The sequence below is a fragment of the Talpa europaea genome, assembly GCF_964194135.1.
Source record: "Talpa europaea genome assembly, chromosome: 11".
Classification (NCBI taxonomy): Eukaryota; Metazoa; Chordata; class Mammalia; order Eulipotyphla; family Talpidae; genus Talpa; species Talpa europaea.
The window spans coordinates 99,255,138-99,274,397 of NC_140078.1; the positions used below are offsets into that span (position 1 = coordinate 99,255,138).

Below are 19,260 nucleotides of genomic sequence, written 5' to 3' on the forward strand. Positions count from 1 at the left end.
AGACCCGAGTTAGGTCTATTTAAAGAAAAGCTGGTCTGTTGTGGCTTGTAGCTGCAGTGTGTGGTGGGTTCTTAGTGCTGGGCACTGCTGAGCCATTGCCTGGTGCATTTAAATGGGTGTAGTTAAGGAGGAATTTTTCCCAGGTGTTGAATAGGGTGTGCATATTTTCCCAGTGATTGTGTGTGTCTGTGAGTGTTTAAATACTCCAGAAAAGGAAAATTGGGCAAAAGCAACTTGGTTTTGTATTTTCTACCATCTTAAAATCTTTTTGCAATTTTTGTTTTTATTGATAAGAAAATGATGAAAATTTAAACCCAGGTTTATTAAGAAACATAGCGCCAGATAAACTGGTGATAGGTGGTGCTGGTAGTAAGTAGACTACAAAACACAGCATTTAGAAGTAAGGATTTCCACTGGGCTTGTTGATTATGCATGTACGTAAACCTTTATAAGCACAGGTGACACGGGCATGAATACTCAACAAGAGTCTTCCTTGCGGTTCTGATGCAAACCAAGCTGCTTCCCGAAATCAGCAAAAGTTTAGCTAAGCGGGTGCGATGGAATGGAATGGAACCCTTTTCCCAAACTTCCCAGGCCAGGTACAGTTGATTTCTTCGCCAGATGGGAAGAAATCCAGCTTCCTTGGAGTGATGTGCATTTGGTGGGGGATTCACTCTTAAGAGTTAACTGCCAGAATTCTGAGTCTCTTGAATTCTATTTAAATTCTTTTTTCTTCTCTCTTCATTTTAGGCTCCAGTCAGGGATGGAGACACCATTGGATGTCCTGTCCAGGGCCGCCTCTTTGGTGCATGCTGATGATGAAAAACGTAAGTTGGGCACTTGAGTGCTTTTTCACCTGTGCCTGCACCCCTCGCCTCCCACACTGTAACAAAATGATGTGTTGCTTGACCTGACTTTGTGGCTCTGTGCCATTGATTTTGGGTACTTCCCCCAGAGGTAACAGCTGGGCATCCTTATTTTTATTTTTAAGTGCCAGAACATGTAAGTCTGTAAACGTCACCTGTGGGTAGTGAGGCTTGTGCTCTTAACTCCAGGATGTCCTTCCCCTGGCAGCTTGTGCTGGTGGATCCTGAATGCAGGTCCCTGATGTGTCTCTGGAAGTTTAAATAGATATGTCCTGGTGGATAGCAGAAAACTCAAGATAATCATCCAAGAATATTCTTGTTACAGGGAATGTGTAATGCCTGTCATGGAACACAGCCCTGAGAACCCATTTCTGCTGAGAGAGAGCAGATGTCGTGCGGGGTGGGGGGAACATAACACTGATGGGGTCACTGACCTTGGAAGGTCACCCCACAGGTATTAGGGTGGTACTCCTGGCCTTAGTCTTAGGTGTATTTATTTTTCGGTGTTCTCTTTCAAGATTCAAATTGCTTGCAAGAGTGACTATTTTATGTGGGAACAAAATTGAATGTTCTTTCTCTGAGCTCTGAGATACTAGTAACGTATATATAAGGCTGAGCTTTTTTTTTTTTTTTTTTTTTTTAATACATTCTAAGTGAAGATGAGCTACTTTTCAGATTTTGAATAATTGGCAGGCAGGAAAGCGTGTACCCTGAGGCTGTAAGGCTTCCCTTTCTACTCATCGGTCAGATTCATTTCTCTGATATCCTTTTCCTCCTTAGTTGCATGAAATAACACCTGCTTAGCTGTCTCTGACTCGATAGACTCAGCTTCTGTGTCATCAGCCCATTCCCCCTTCTCCCTACTCCCCACTGGGCGGGCCGGCTGACTACTGCACTTATTTTTTCTCCTGCCAGTCTTACTTATTTCTTTAGCTTTTGGTTGGTGGGAGGCTATACTCTTTCCTACAGCAAGCAAATCGCAGGCAGGTTGCCGTCTTCCCAAGGACACTGACTCCCAAAAGGCGGCTCAGTCAATGGGCTTTTAGCTAAACACCAAAACATTGCCTTTCTGCCTTAAGATTGCAGTACATGTTATGAGGTGAATAGCTAGATATAAACGCTGTTCAACGTTCATACAGTTAATTTACATAGAAGTTTATATAAATGACAGTATTTAGAATTTCTCTGTTTTGTAATGCCCATGTTTACTTAGATCAGAAAAAGAAAACACTGTTAATACAAATGAAAACTAGAAGGGATGGCCTCCGGGCCAAGTCTCTCTGCTACCTCTGTTGCCTTCTGGGGGGTTTCTCTCTAGGAGCTCAGCTTCAGGGTCCCCCTGTTGGGCTGACCACAGCACGTTGGGGGCCTGCGTGGATTCCCACCCAGTGACCCCTTCTGGGTGAGGGGTAAACACAGAAAAACAAGGACCAGTCCCCTGCCTTCAGGGAGCTCTTGAGCTGCTTTGTGAATAGATTCATTTCTCTATAAAACATGGAACAGGAGAGCCTGTGGCCTCCCGGGGAGCCTGCAGTTGGGGAGAGCTGTTTTCATAGAAATAGTATGATCCTGCCCAGAGGAAAGAGGAGCTCTTACCTTCCTTGAGTTGGATGCAGCCTTTAGTATTTTTTTTTTTTTAAGATTTATTTATTTATGTGTGTAAAACTGGGGTGTACGCCAGAGGTGTGAGGGGTGAGGATTCCCCAGAGACAGAGTAGGGAGCAGAACAGGCAGATCTACTAAAATACACCGCTAAGGGGAGCAGCGGGCGAGACAAGAGAGGGCTGCTGCCCCATGTGGTTTAGCTCCCTGACCGGGGATAGAACTCATACTGCAGTGGCTGGAGATAGCTTGATAGCTCTGTGTCTTTAACCCCAGCACTGCCAGGGAGGCCCCAGCCTTTAGTATTTTGAAAATAGGATTTATATACCTGTAAGACCAGAACCATCACAGTCCAAACCAGCACTTTGTACCGTGCGGATTACAATTGGTGAAGGAATGAGCTGGTATAATTCTGGAATCCTCTGTTATGGGTTCAGCTTCTTGGGATCACTTTTTGCCTTAAAAAACAGGTGGGAAAGTCCCCAGTCATAGGCTCTTCGTTATTAACACGTAGATGACATGCTTGAGAGTTTTCTCCCGTATGTCCCGTGTACCATCCTAGGATGACAGAGCTCAGACGCCGGGTGCTGTACTTTGTTACCTGGTGATCTAAGCATCTGAGAATTCATGCGCCTGGAGACAAAGCTGAGCAGCAAGTGCCAAGTCTCGTTATTTCTTAAGACCTATCTGGGCTTTTTCAGCCTGATTCAGCTTTCTCTGCCCCAGATGCATTGTGCTTTAGCTTTTGTTATAAATTGCTCTTACACTTAACATTCTCCCCAACACTCTAAAAATGTTTTGTGTATGTAATCTGATTTGGATATCTTATTACAAACAGAAAAATGTTCTACTACTTGAGATCAGTTTCCCAACTCATGTCAGTGACCTAAATGACTCTCCTTGTGCTCCTGGAGAATGGGAAATGTGGGCATTTTGGAAGATGTTATTGTTTCAGCGTTTTGAAGGGAACAGAACCTAGTAGGATTTGAGCACATAATCCCCGAGGGCCTTAGGCTTCACTGTGTCTGTAGTGGAGGATAGAAGAGTTATCTCTATAGGACACTGTGGTGCTGCAGTCAATAGTGAAACGTGGTTTTGTAGTCACACAATAGTTACTTATCTGGATGGCCTAGAAGGAATAAACTTGCTTAAAATAATTATTCCTGTGCCCAGGAGACTAGACTGGATCATTGTTCAGGGGAGTCCTGGAAGGTACCTGATGGAAAGATGTGTGAGCTGCTGGTGCTCCTGGGGCTGAGGAACCTCTCATCTCCCTGGTCATTGATGCTGGTTTGGTGAAGACCCAGCCTTTCTCCAAGACTGTTTTTTAATAGTCAAACTGGGCCAGTTTCCGCACAAACCCTTGGTGCATCTTTAACAGGATACTTACTTTTACCGTGATGTTAAAAGGTTTCATTTTTGGTAATTTCGTTCTTGTAGCTTCTGATGAGATCTCCTGCATTGGGGCTGACTTCCTCGTTCAGATTAAAATCATTTTAAGAGCACTGCCTTGAGAAGGGTCTCAAATGCACCCCACATGCTCATGATTGAGATTACAGACATCTTTGAACTTTTTCCTCTCCTTGGTTTTGAAGGTTTGGGTAGAGGGGGCAGTACTTTTGATCTGGTGTGATGAATGTGCTCGTGATTAGAAAAAGCCAGATGAAGCTGGTGCGAGTGGTGTAGAGAGAAGAGCTAGAAGGCAGCGCTGCAGGTGGTGGTTCTGTGTCCTCCACCCTGGACACGCCTCCTTGGCTTTTTAGTGAAGACCATTGAAAGTTGACTCATGGGGGAGGCATAAATTAACATAATCCTTCCAAATGAAGCATTCCTAGGATTGCTTAGGAAGTTTAGGAATTCTTAAGCCTTTATTTTGCAGACCCAAATGTGTGGGATATTTTTATGGATATAGGAAGCCCATTGTTTAATAATCAGTTGCTGTCACACAGTTTTTTCAGGTTGTTTTTTTTTCCTCCAAGGTCATATTCACCTTTTGTCAGCCTTTGCATCAATAATGCAAACCAGGTGCTTTGTGCTTGGGTTCTGGTGCTTTCACCTGCACTTGGCTCTGCGGGAGTAGGCAGGCGGGCATACTCAGGCTTTTATTTTTTATCTTTCTTCTCTTTCCTCCCAGCATCTGATACAGTGGCTTTCAGAGTAGACCATGGCACAGAGTGAAAGCGTATTGAAACCGTTGGGTTCATGTAGCAAAGCAACTGATACCAAAGCTTCATGAAGCAGCACTTATCCAGCTTTGCAAAGTGTAAACTTGATATGCTGGCATTATTCTTTGTATTTTACTTCATCTAAGTAACAGTTGGGTCATGACTCATTGGCTTGATTTTAGGATCCACAAATGAATCAGGACTTGCAGTAGAAACAGAAAATGATGATTTGCTTCTCTTCTCCTTAGTTGGATAAATTTACTCCTGGCTGCTGCATTTATGGGCTAGGGGGATTTGACTAACATGTGGGTCATGAAAATACAGTGGTGTTCAGACCTGCTGGGATATGTGTCGGTGACTGGAGAGGAATGATGTCATACTATTCTCTCACAGAAGCTCCCCACTCTCCAGCACCCACCCACTAGAGGTGGCTCCACTCCATTCTGAGCCTGTGTTGTTCATTCCTGGTAGTTAGAGTCAGAGCTCAAGAAAACGGTCTCTCCACCTTGTGTTAAATCTGTTTAGCTTCTGGGTTTCTTCAAGGGTGCTCCTAGCTGCACCATATTGTAACAGGCTGGTCCCCAGGAAAGGGGAAAGTTCCAGGTTCCCTGCCCCACCCAAGGGAGGGTGGAGCTGAGCAGGAAGAGGAGAAGCTGCAGAAGAGACTGAGGAAGGAAGCAGGATGGAGCCAGGAGACCTGGAGGCGGCGCATGGAGCCTAGAGACACGTGAAGAAACTGTGCTTGTCTTTTGGTCGTGGACTGGGTGACACAGATGTGGGTGAGACCCGTGGGGAGGTGACCATGGCAGCTTTTATCTTGATGTTGATTTTGCTCTTTTCCTTCCGGGCTTGTCCGGTTGTTTGTGACCCTTTTCTGTGGGTCCCCATTGGAAGATGCTTTAGACTTGTAGCAGGCTTTGGGGCCTTGTTCTGCGCCGATCCCATTTGGATGGAGTTTTACCCACGAGGGGATGGGTAACTCTGGGTGCTTCATTTAGAAACTAGACTCTTTGCCTTACCTGTATTGTTTCCTAGTTTTATTAAAGTTCCTTCCCATTAAAGTCTCATGTTCTGTGTTGATGCGGCGGATGGCAGAACCCATTTAGAATAGGCAGGTTTGCGGGGCTTGGGCTACCCCTCTTCCTGTCCTATAACAATACTTGTGTCCAGTCCTGCCTGGCAGAGCTGAATGACAGGACTGAGTGATCTGACCATCGGTGGCCTTATTTTATGGCTTCCATCATTGTATTCGTGATTTTTATCCTTTATTCTAAAACACTCAAGAGGGATACTGTGCATTTCCAACCATGCCCGAGGCATGGATGTGGCAGCAGTTCCCAAAGAGAGGAGGAACTGGTAAGCATGCTGAGAACATTGTCCAAGGTGATGCAGATGGTGGTGGTGGTTGGGGGTCCCTTTCTCCAGATGAGTCACTGGTCTGGGTCTGCATCTGTCTCTGAGGAGGGGCTGGGTCCTTTCAGGTATGAGAAACTAAGTCCTTGGCTGTTGTGTGTCTGTAACAGGGTGGTCCCCAGTGGGGCAGGGAACCTCCCCCTTTCCTGGGGACCACCCTGTTACATATCCTTTAACCAGATTCATAAGTTGTTTATATTCTTCCCATTTCTCTTATCATTCATTTTCTCCCCCATATATATTTATGTAAAACACATATATGTGTGTATGTGTGAACAAATGTGTTTTGTTTTCCCTAAAACATTTGAGAGTAAGAAAGAGACATTCTGCTTCTTGACTCCTAAAATGTTTTGGCATGTATTTCCTACAAATGAGAAATTCTTACATAATCACAATATGGTTATATTTAGTATATATAAATATATAGACACACAAAGCTGGGCATAAAATCTTGATGCTCATAGTTCTTTTGCAACTTCATAGCCAGAACGTGAGCCTGTAATTGAAGTTTCACCAGTAGAAGTTAGCCAGGACACGCACTGTGACCACTGTCACACCTGCCCGCAGGTGAGCAACGTGGCTTCAGTTCTCCTGCTGCCCCATGTCTTTTGATGCAGCCCTCTCCCCACCCTTTTATCTTTGCAAACTCTGTAAAATAATTTGTTGTACAGACTAGGGTGGCATATGTTGGTGCGGATGTCTCAATCACATATTAGATTGGTTTCTGTCCTTTTCTCATTAGAGGGAAAAAATGCAAACACAGTCATTGAAATCAAATGCCAGTGCTTGGCTATGCAGTAGGCATCTGATTCAAGTTTTTAAAAAAGATTCTCTTTGAAATTGTTACAGGGCAGGGAGAGGGGCAACCCAGACCCGGCAAACCTGCCTATTCTAAATGGGTTCCGTCATCCGCTGCATCAACACAAAACATGAGACTTTAATGGGAAGGAACTTTAATACAATTAGGGAACAATACAGGAAAGGCAAAGAATATAGTTTCTAAATCAAGTACCCCAAGTTACCCATCCCCTTGTGAGTAAAAATCTATCCAAATGGGATTGGCCCAGAGCAAGGCCCCAAAACCTGTCACAAGTCTAAAGCATCTTCCAGTGGGGACCCACAGAAAAGGATCAGAAACAACCAGACAAGCCCGGAAGGAAACGAGCAAAATCAACATCAAGATAAAAGCTGCCATGGTCACCTCCCCACGGGTCTCTTACCCACATCTGTGTCACCCAGTGCACGACCAAAAGGCAAGCGCATTTTCTTCACATGTCTGTCAGCTCCACGTGCCTCCTCCAGGTGTCCTTCTGGCTTCATCCTGCTTCCTTCTTTCCTCAGTCTCCTCTGCAGCTTCTTCTCTTCCTGCTCAGCTCCACCCTCCCTTGGGTGGGGCAGGGAACCTGAAACCTCCCCCTTTCCTGGGGACCACCCTGTTACAAAATGAGTGACATTTCTTGAGACTCCTGAGCACCGAACTGTGCGCTTGTCGCAGTACCTTGTGTTCTTACAGCAGCCCAGTTAAGTAGGTATTGTACCTTGTGTTCTTACAGCAGCCCAGTTAAGTAGGTATTGTAATCAGTTCCACTACAGAAGAGGAAACCCTGGGCCTACAGAGCTTAAATCATTTGCCCAAGGACACTAAGCATTTCATGGGATGAGCTCAAGCAGCCAGACTCTGGAGCCTGAACTCTTTTTTTTTTTTTTTTTTATAGAGGCATGTTTATTTATTTATTTATTTGTTTGTTTGTTTTGTTTATACATGCACTGGGTACAGTCAGAAGCACGGGAGGGTGAGAGAATTCACCAGAGCCAGAGTGGAGAACAGAGCAGGCAGAAGGACCGAAGTACACTGCTGAGGGGAGCAGCGGGTGGCAGGAGAGGTCTGCGCACCATGTGGGACCCTCCTCCGGTGGCCGGGGAGCAGCCGGGGATTGAACCGGTGCCGCTGAGGCTGCGGGCAGCTTCGCAACCCAGCGCTCAACCGCTGCGCCACCAGGGAGGCCCTGGAGCCTGAACTCTTAATTTCCCAGCCTCATGTCTTTTCAGGGAGCACATGTAAGACTTGACTGCTAATGAAAATCAAAACCAAAACCCCTACTCCTATAGGTACGACCTCCAGTAATAAGTCAGCTGAGAGATTTTCATTTGGAAAATGAAGGAACACTTCCAAAACATCAAGTAACTCTGTTAGTGTCCAGAGTAAGGGGCACCCTGGGCCCCCCAAACCTGCACGCTCTAAATGTGCCCTTCCATCTGCCGCGTAAAGACAAAGCATTCTCTTAGTGTGAAAGGACTTTAATAGCATTAGTGCACATAGAGAAGAAAGGCTAATAATTTTCCAGTAAAACACCCCAAGTTACCCATCCCCTGGTGGGTAAATGTCCAAATGTAACAGGGTGGTCCCCAGGAAAGGGGGAGGTTCCCTGCCCCACCCAAGGAAGGGTGGAGCTGAGCAGGAAGAGGAGAAGCTGGAGAAGAGACTAAGGAAGGAAGCAGGATGGAGCCAGGAGACCTGGAGGAGGCGCATGGAGCCTAGAGACACGTGAAGAAACTGCGCTTGTCTTTTCGTCGTGGACTGGGTGACACAGATGTGGGTGAGACCCGTGGAGAGGTGACCATGGCAGCTTTTATCTTGATGTTGATTTTGCTCTTTTCCTTCTGGGCTTGTCTGTTTGTTTCTGACTCTTTTCTGTGGGTCCCCACTGGAAGATGCTTTAGACTTGTGACAGGCTTTGGGGCCTTGCTCTGGGCCAATCCCATATGGATGGACTTTTACCCACGAGGGGACGGGTAACTTTGGGTGCTTCATTTAGAAACTAGACTCTTTGCCTTTCCTGTATTGTTAACTAGTTTTATTAAAGATCCTTTCCATTAGTCTCATGTGTTTTGTGTTGATGCGGCGGATGGCAGAACCCATTTAGAATAGGCAGGTTTGCGGGGTTTGGGCTGCCCCTCTCCCTGTCCTATAACACAAACAGGGTTGACCCAAAGCAGGGCCACTGAGGCCTGAAAGCTGCCACAGTCTAAGGCACCTTCTGGTGGGGACCCATGTAGGGAAGGGCCAAAGGGGCCAGTCAAGTCTGGAAAGAAAGGAGCACAATCAAAATACAAATGGGGTAACAGCTGCGGTTGTCAACCTCCCCACAGGCCTCTCACCCTGTCTTTTCCAAGTGTCTCTGTACATCTATACTCCACGTGGCTCCTTCCATGTCCCCTATGTCCTTCCATGTCCCTGGTGCAAGTCCAAAGTGGGACTTCTTCACATGTCTCTGCTCCACATGTCTCCTCCCAGTCATCTTCTAAGACTTCTGTTTCTCCTCCTGCTATAGGGCAGCCCCGATACAAAATGGGTTGCCTGACTGTGGTCCTCACCCCTGCACGTTGGACCCTAGACCTGTTCAGGGCAAGTCATGGTCCACATTGCTTTGCATCCCAGGCATATGCCATTCGGAGCATATGGCTGGCCTTTAGTAACCATCTGTTGGTAATAAAATAACGGCAGGAGTGAAAGGTTCAACTCTAAGGAATTTATTTAACGCTAGCAAAAATGACTCATTCTAATTATCAGTAACTATTACTACTATTCATGTACGATTTCAAAGGAGGACTGTATCCCTCATGGTAATACTGTTATAGGACAGGGAGAAGGGCAGCCCAAACCCTGCAAACCTGCCTATTCTAAATGGGTTCTGTCATCCACCGCATCAACACAAAACATATGAGACTTTAATGGGAAGGAACTTTAATAAAGCTAGTTAACAATACAGGAAAGGCAAAGAGTCTAGTTTCTAAATGAAGCACCCAAAGTTACCCGTCCCCTCGTGGGTAAAAGTCCATCCATATGGGATCGGCCCAGAACAAGGCCACAAAGCCTGCTAAAAGTCTAAAGCATCTTCCAGTGGGGACCCACAGAAAAGGGTCACAAACAACCGGACAAGTCCGGAAGGAAAAGAGCAAAATCAACATCAAGATAAAAGCTGCCATGGTCACCTCCCCACGGGTCTCACCCACATCTGTGTCACCCAGTCCACGACCAAAAGACAAGCACAGATTCTTCACGTGTCTCTAGGCTCCATGCACCTCTTCCAGGTCTCCTGGCTCCATCCTGCTTCCTTCCTCAGTCTCTTCTGCAGCTTCTTCTCCTCCTGCTCAGCTCCACCCTTCCTTGGGTGGGGCAGGGAACCTGGAACCTCCCCCTTTCCTGGGGACCACCCTGTTACAATACTTCATAGTTTGCAAAACCTTTTCCTGATGCTTATAACAGGAACCTTTGCAATGGACTGAGCGGGAGTGTAGGGTAAAGAAAATGTCAGGCTTTTCTGCCCTTCCGCCATCAGGATAGATGATGGATCCTTGTCCTGAATGCATGCCTGATGTCGGGCACCTGGAGCAGGGTGTGGACATAGGTAGATGGGATTCAGCTGAGCTAAGACTGCTTTTTAAGGGCGGCGTCACAGGGACACTAGCAGCAGCAGCAGTAGCAGCAATAGAAGCCGAAGCAGAAGCCGAAAGAGAAGCCGAGAAGCAGCAGAAAGAACGCCAGAGAGCCCAGATAGAGTGAAGTCTTGCTGGGGGCTGGGAGGCTGGCAGGCCTCCCAGCCCCCCAGCCAGCACCCCTGCCTGCCATATGCCTGGTGAACCCCAATAAAGGATCTGCAAAACTACTGAGGACTCTAACTCCTCCTTTACCCGGTCTGCATGGGATCAGAAAACCTGCACTGTGGTCCATTCCTGCTCTTTACAGGGAGGCATCAGAGAAAGAAATGAAGCTTGAAGAAGTTGGATGCCTAATTCAAGATTAAAGTTAAAAAAAGCTTCAGGTGCCCCTTCTCCCCCAGCCCCCCATCACTGGCTGTAATCCTCAGAATTCCCGGAATGACTGGGCAGCCCCCATAGTCCACCAGTGCAGACAGCTCCTGTGAGGAAGTCAGGAGCTCTTGCAGAGCTATCTTCTCAGACCCCAGGTTACCAGCTGCCTTTTGATTTGCAAAATGAGGGCTGAATTTACTGTCCTTTCTAAAGGTCGGAGTCACTAGTAGTATTTATACTTTCAGGTATTTCCCTTTTGTGAACAATGGCCTTGAATATTCTCTCCCCCTAGCCTATTTTACCTTTAAAAAGCTTCATGAAAACGTAAATCCTCAGGTGGGGCCAGTTTTGCGAGCTTACCTAAGACCCTTTCCAGGTGTGGCCAGCTGCTTTAGTCAAAGGTTGCCTCCCTGGGTAGACCCTAGTATTTAATCAGAAGGGGCGCCCTTCCATAGAGAACTACTATAAATGTCTCTGCTATTTTAATAGGTTTCTATTAAATAAAATTAGCATAATAAATGTTAGAAGTGAAAACAATGAAAACAATGGCTTGTTAATTAGCATAATGGATATTCGAAATAGATTCTTCCACTGAATGGCTCTTAGACTCTTGAGGATGGCTTGTGATATTTCCTTTAAATGAATATTTCTCAATCTTTAGAAAAAGCTGTGCTTTTCCTTAACACCCATGAAACTGTTGTGAGCTATTTTAATGTTGTTAGGGGGAAGTGATGTCCTGAGTTAATCCTATACAGGCTTTGTGGACTCCACCCCCACTCCAGACTAAAGCCATCAAGACTCTGGGAAAGACAAATCCCATCACCACCAAGGGAGGGTGGCTGGGACCTGAGGGTGGAGTTGGGCAGCCAGGTTGGATATAGAAAACCAAACACGTGGGCCTTGGGCTCACTCTCTGGCTCGCGATCGCTCACCTGCTGGCTTCACCGCTCCTGGCTGGCTGCCAACTCTGAGAGCGCCATTTTGGGATTCTTGATCGGCGGATCGGGTAGGACTCATTTAAAACTTTGTCTCCCACTTTTCTCCCAGAGCTGTACATTTCCTCATTTCCCCTTCCCTTGTAAATAAACCTTTTTTATTAACCTTTCACGTGTGCCTGCAGTAGAGCATTGATAAGTCCTTTTAAGCGCGCGGGTGAGGACCCACAGTCAGGCACCCCGTTTTGTATCGGGGTTGCTCTACAACAATGTCATTTGCAATTGAATTTACAATATCAGATTTAAGAATCTTCGGATCAAGTTTCCCCCCCCTTTTGGTACATGTCTTCTTTAATGTCCCCTGCGTGCTCCTGTCTCCCCAGCCCCTCCCTGCACCCTCAGAATCATGGTCTTGTTCAGTGTCTTGTGCGAACATCCCCAGTACAGTAAATCTTCACTCAATGTATAGAGGGTCTTGGAAACCAAGACTTTAAGTGAGGCAGGGTAATGAATACAGATCCTTGACAAATGTCATTTCTTTAAACGTTGATTGGGATTGTTTTCTTCTCATCAACGTTATGGTAAAACAATGTTTTCAAGAACCTGCTGTACAGCTGTACATACCAACCATCTTTGTTGGAGATGTGTTCTCAGCTCATCCTTTGAAGTCACTCTTTTCCCCACAAACCATGGCTGATCACTGTCTCTCCTATAACATGGAACATGCAGGTCTGAACAATGATTGCTGTGTGATCTGTTTTTGTACAGTGTCCTCAGAACCACCACCAACTCCACCAACTTCAGTCTAGTTCAGGAGTTGTAGGAGTGAAGGTCTTATAGGGCAACCCCGATATAAAACGGGTTGCGGACTCCACCCCCCCTAACAAAGGGACTGAAGGACGTGGGTCAGATTGGTGACCTGTGCCCCAAGCAGCCAAGTGTAAGACTCAGGGAGCAGTGGGGAACCTGTTCAGCCAGGCAGCCACCAGCACCGGCTCCTGAGAGCTGAGGGTGTGTATTTTCCACTGGACGGCTTGTTGGGAACATCGGGTCAGCTATAGCAGAGTGTTTACACCTTGCAAAGCTCTTCTGGTTTTCAGGGTTCTTTCGATTTTCCCTCATCATAGGGCCTGTTGCTACCATTCACCAGCAAACCACTGGCTCACGCTGACTGCTTTTACATGGACATATAAATGTCAGACTTCCTACAAACAGAAACCTGGATTTTTAGGTAAAATCTCTAGATTTTTAAAATTCCACATAAACTAAACAGTAGTTCCTGTTAGAAGTGTTAGGGGGAAAAGGATGTCCTAAAGCTAATTCCATACAGGCTTTGTGGACTCCACCCCCACCCCAGGCCAAAGCCAAAGACACTGGGAACTCCAAATCCCATCACCACCAAAGGGAAGGTGGCTGGGACCTGAGGGTGGGGTTAAGCAGCCAGGTGTGGTATAAAGCCAGACACCTGGGCTTTGGAGGGGATCCCCATTTTGGCTCCCCACCAGCTCGCAGCGTCCAGCCAGGTCTGAGAGTGCCTTTGGGTTTCCAGGTCGGCGGATCGGGTAGGACGCATTAAAGACTTTATTTCCCTATTTTCTCCCTGGGTTGTACATTTTCCTTATTTCCTTTTCCCTTGTAAATAAACCTTTTATTAACCTTTTGTATATGCCTGTAGTGGAATATTAATAAGTCCCTTGTAAGCGCGCGGGTGAGGACCCACAGCCAGGCAACCCGTACAATATCGGGGCTGCCCTATAATAGAAGTATCTATCATTGGCCTCCCTGGTGGCGCAAGTGGTTGCATCACAGCACTATGAAGCTGTCCGCAGCCACTGCACCATGGCACAGTTCGATCCCCGGCCAGGGAGCTACCCACATGGAGCAGCAGACCTCTCCTGTCTTGCCCGCTGCTCCCCTCAGCAGTGTATTTGGTCCTTCTGCCTGTTCTGCTCCCTGCTCTGTCTCTGGTGAATTCTCTCACCCTCCCTCTTCTCTGGCCTGTACCCCAGCTCTTGTATAAATAAATTAATTAATCTTTTAAGAAAAAGGAAAAAAAAAAGAAGTATCCAGCATATGCTTAGTACTTCCATTAATACAGTCTCAAATAACAGTATATCTATATTTAAAGCAACCCACATCAAGAAGAGAAGTTTTCCTCTTCTCCCCCATGGCAGTTGTGAATTCCTACAGCAATTTTTTTCTGAGAACTGCAAAAGGTGATATTTAGCATTAAACCATTTGCTTAAAATGGAAAGTCATTTGGGTATGTGTATATTTTTTTCTTCCCATTTGGATTTTTTTGTTGTTAAAAGACAAAATCCACACTGCATCTTCATCTTCATCTTTCTTTTTTTTTTTTAATAAATCTTTTTCTTTTTTAAATATTTACTTATTTATTTATACAAGCACTGGGTACAGTCAGAAGAGTGGAAGGGTAAGAATTCACCAGAGACAGAGCGGGGAGCAGAACAGGCAGAAGGACTGAAGTACACTGCTGAGGGGAGCAGTGGGCGGCAGGAGAGGTCTGTGCGCCATGTGGGATCCTCGCCCGGCGGCCGGGGATCGAACCGGTGCAGCTTCGCAGGCCAGCACTCAACCGCTGCGCCACCGGGGAGGCCCCATCTTCATCTTTCTTAAAGATCTGTGCCACACACTTAGTAGACACACGTTGACTTGATGCTGATGTGGAATTTGTAGAAGCAAGACATTTGCAGTTTACACTTTTAGAGAATCAAGTTTGAAAAATCAAACTGCCTCTCCACTAGTGGCTTTCGATTTTGTAACTGCCTTTTTATTGAATCAAACTCTTGATTCTGTGTAAATGAAATGAATAAATCTTTCCATTTGAAATCCAAAGTCAACACTGCTTTCTGTAAGTCTGCCTTTCTCATCAAACCTTACATACAGTTTTTTTCTTTCTCTGAAAAATATTACCTAAATGTCGTTTTCATGGGACTTACCTTATTTCACTGCTGTGTAGTCTTTTTAAAAATGGGGCCTCCTTGGTGGCACAGCTGTTGAGCGCTGGGTTGCGAAGCTGCCCGCAGCCTCTGCAGTGCCGATTCGATCCCCGGCCGCCCTGGTGAGGGTCCCACATGGTGTGCAGACCTCTCCTGCCGCCCGCTGCTCCCCTCAGCAGTGTACCTCGTCAGTCTGCCTGTTCTGCTCCCCGCTCTGGCTCTGGTGAATTCTCTCACCCTCCCGTGCTTCTGACTGTACTCAATGCTTAAATAAATAAATAAATAAATAAATAAATAAAATGAACTCTACCAGGCAGAATCTGTTTTGCTCACCAGCAAGCAGGGGTTGAGAAAAGTACTTTTCAGTTTTCTAGTAGGGGCTACTTTAGAGTGCTTTGAATAAAACAGTTTAAATTACAAAGAAATATTTCCTTTTAGGAATATTTCCAAAATTCCTATTTTGGAGGCCGACTGACTATTTGGAGTAAAATGGCAGCCTGGACACAGATTTCTGGATAAAAATTTTTTTAAATCACAAAGTATGATAATAAAAAAAAATCCATAACACTGAAGGAAAACTAGAAAGGGGCCTGCCTTCAGTAGACAAAATTGATGGAGAATTCCAGGAAAACTGAAAACAGATGGAACTGGGTTGACAAAAGAGAAAAAAAAAACCAACAACAAACCCTAACCCTGAGCACAGGTACAAAAAAAATGGAATTAAAAGTAGAGTGACTAAGAAAAAACAACAGGGCCTCCCCGGTGAAGCAGCGGTTGAGCGCTGGGTTGCAAAGCTGCCCGCAGCCTCTGCAGCACCGGGCGAGGGTCCCACATGGCGCAGACCTCTCCTGCCTCCCGCTGCTCCCCTCAGCAGTGTACTTTGGTCCTTCTGCCTGCTCTGCTCCCCGCTCTGGCTCTGGTGAATTCTCTCACCCTCCTGCGCTTCTGACTGTACCCAGTGCTTGTATAAATAAATAAATAAATAAATATTTTTTTAAAAAAAAAGAAAAAACAACAATCACCACCCAAAAATACAGTGACTAACAACTACTAACCAATAGGAAGTGGCCTTAGTGCAAATTCAGGAATGTATTCCATTTATAAGAGTAACCACCTGTCTTAAATTGTGCTTTTAAGAAAATGGGTGAATGTCCTGTTTTGGGGAGAACTCAGGTGGAGTAGGCACTTAACATAGAGCCCATATTTGACCCTCCCCAAGAAGAGACCAACACACTCTGGGAGTACCCTGTGATGGTTCGGTAGAGGAATGTGTGATCATCATGGATATCTGTCTACATATATGTTATCAATTGTGTGTTCGCGTGTCATGAACGCTTGAGATCTGCTCTGCCAGCAAATTTCAGGTCTGCTATCCAGAGTTGTTAAATGCCGGTGCCATGTAATCCCAGAACTTACTCTCCCTATAACTGCAAGTCTGTACCTTGGGCCAGTGTCCCTCTGTTTGCTCTGGCACCACATTTCTACTCTGTTAGTTCAACCTTTTTAGATTCTGTATGTGAGAACAATACAGTATTTATCTTTCTCAGGCTTATTTCACTTCACACAATCTTCAGCTTCATCCATAGTGTCTCAAATAGCAGACTGGCCTGGGGCAGCTGAATGGATGCAGATAGGTAAGCTCATGTGATGCCCAGGACCCTCTGAATGTTGTCCCCTGTGTACCTTGGAGCCAGACTAGTCAGGGCCTATTTGGACCTGTTGGATTTTGATGAAAACTGAAAAGATGGGTTGAAGGAATTTGGAAATCTCTTGGTTTTGTTTATTTAGTAATGAGACCTCACTTGAGAGCATTGAAATAGGATGTGCAATTTAAGACTATGCTTTCTAGGGGCCTCCCTGCTGGCTCAAGGGGTTAAACACTGCTGTGAAGTAATCTGCAGCCTCTGCAGCACGAGTTCAATCCCTGACCTGCCAGAGAGCTACCTACATGGTGCAGCAGACCTCTCCTGTCTCACCTGCTGCTCCCCTCAGCAGTGTATTTCAGTCGTCTGCCTGTTCTGTTCCCCACTGTCACTGGTGAATCCTCTCACCCCCCGCACCTCTGGCCTGTACCCCAGTTCTTGTATGCATAAATAAATAAATCTTTTTTAAAAAAGGGTTTGTATAAACTTTGAAAGAGGGTTAAGTCTATTAGAGCTAAGGCTCAGAAAAGTAAATATAGACAATATTCATTGTTGTAATCATCAAACTTACTGAAACTAGATTTTTCCCACCACAAGAATATAAAGATCATTATGTAAAGAGCCAGGGGGCTAATGTGGCTACAGTCCTATTACAATGTCAATGTATCAGTCAACACGCTAAGCACCTAACCTGTTATATGTCAAATTTATTTCCCATAAAAAGAAATGTGGGTTACACAAGGCAAATATACGACTCTGTGAACATACTAACTACCATTGAAATGTATAGTGTAAGTTGACCAATTTGATCTCCATGAAACTTTTTTAAATGCAAGGTAACAGAAGAGCAAACCATGAGGTTGGTATAAAACTTCACAGTGCCGTGCTACTTTAAACCTGTGCCAAGTTAGGATGGCAGGCTGATGACACATTCCCCACTTGGTCCCCAGAATGCTGGCAATAGGCCTAACCTGGGAAGCGCTGAGAAGTTTGCCCAGCCCAGGATGAGAGACTCAGAACAGTGAGAAGCAGGTTCTCCCACCTACATCTGGCCTCCCAGGTGAGCTGGAGGGGCTCACAGCACAGCACAAGCCCCCATCTCCCTTTTACTGAACTCAGGAATTTCTCCCCTGATCTTAATCATAAGAAGTCAAGCAAATAGTTGAGGAAAGCTACTTATGTGGAAGATGGAGACCAAATCAAATTTAAAAAGTAACCCAATGACACAAAGACGATGCAAGTAGAAAACTTTTAAAAATATCCCAATAGGCACTAGCAAAATGCAACTGTGCTGTCCACCTGTGACTGTGCAGGTGCCTCTCTTTTTCTTGCCCTCTTTCCTAATAAACCTGTCCTTTTAAAATGTAAATAAGAAAATATACCAACTGCCTCAGTGAAAGCGCAGCCATAAGAGAGATTGATTTTTAAAAGAAATCCAGAAAATTAAAAAACACGATAGCTGGAGTTTTCCAAGTAACTGATAGAGGGATTGGAAAATAATGTTGAAAAATATGACAAAAAAATCAAAATGTTAACAAGGCAAAAAGGGAGATAAGGTGGACAAAACAGAAAGCTAGTCCAGGAAGCAAAGCACCCAAAAAATAAAATTGCTAGAGGGAAGAAAAAAAGAAAACAGAGATAAGAAAAATTATTTAAGAGATTTTTCCAGGGTTAAATTTCCAGATACGAGGGGCTTACTGAGTCTCCAAAAGAAGGGGGCGAAATAGACCCACCATCACAGCGCTGCCAACTTCCAGAACACTGAGGACAAAGGTCATCCCAAATTTTTTCAGAAATGAAACACTGGTCACTTATCAACATATAAGAAGTCAGGAAGGCATCCTACTTCCTTACAGCAGACAAGGTAAGAAGGCAACAGAGCTTGCCCCCAAAATTCTCAAGCAAAAATTCCAGCTGAGCGCTCCTGCTCCCCCGTGACTCTCTTTCATTCTCTTTTTCCTAATAAACCTGTCCATTTAAAATGAAAAGAAAAATTCTAACTGAGAATTCTGTACTCAAGCTCCCAATCACATGGGAATGTTGAATAAACCCTGCAACGTGTATACAAAACCTTAGCATCCACATGCTCATTCTCAGGATAAACGCTTCAGGAATGAGAGTACTGACATGGAATACATGACACGGAGGACACTGGAGGCCGGCAAGGGGGTGGGGCAGAGCTCAGGCCCAGGATGATGGCACCTCTGAGTCCCCAGGCCAGGGGACAGCCACCCAGCAGACCACCATGCATAGCACTTTGCACACGTCATCTCATTTAATTCAACAATAACCTGTGAGATCAGCTACTCCTAGGTGCTAGGATGGCAACTATGTAGAAACAGAAGAGGCTCACACAGGCTCATCTCCCCAAGGGGACAAAGCTATAAGTGGCAGAGTTGAAAATTGCAAGCCAGGCCTGTCAGCCTTTTACACCCATACTTGTGAATGTGATGGGATGGAACAGACGTTTGGGAATTTGGAGGCATGAAAGGGAAACAAGTTAGGAAGGCAAAGAGGTTATGCCACACGGCAGGATATTTCTGATTTAAAGATCTTACAGGGCCTCCCGAGTAGTGCAAGGGGTTAAACACAGCACTGTGAAGCTATCCGCAGCCTCTGCAGCACTAGTTCGATCCCATGGCTGGCCAGGGAGCTATCGACATGGCGCAGCAGACCTCTCCTGGCTCACCCCCTGCTCCCCTGGTGAATTTTCTCAGCCCCCACATCTCTGGCCTGTATCCCAGTTCTTGTATACATAAATAAATCTTTATTTTTTTTTTAAAGATTTATTTATGTATATAAGCACTGGGTACAGTCAGAAGTGCAGGAGGGTGAGAGAATTCACCAGAGCCAGAGCAGGGAGC

The 19,260-nt window shown here is 45.5% G+C and overlaps 1 protein-coding gene across 1 annotated transcript in view; it reads left to right on the top strand.

The window, feature by feature from the left end:
* Positions 1 to 763: 763 nt before the first annotated feature.
* VGLL4 (vestigial like family member 4) overlaps positions 764 to 19,260 on the top strand; it is a gene marked incomplete at both ends in the record, with an annotated part of 103,702 nt that continues 85,205 nt past the window's right edge. Inside the window, one exon of the mRNA XM_084247231.1 lies at positions 764 to 827. Within this exon, the coding sequence (XP_084103357.1) occupies positions 764 to 827 (64 nt within the window). The remainder of the gene's footprint in view (positions 828 to 19,260) is intronic.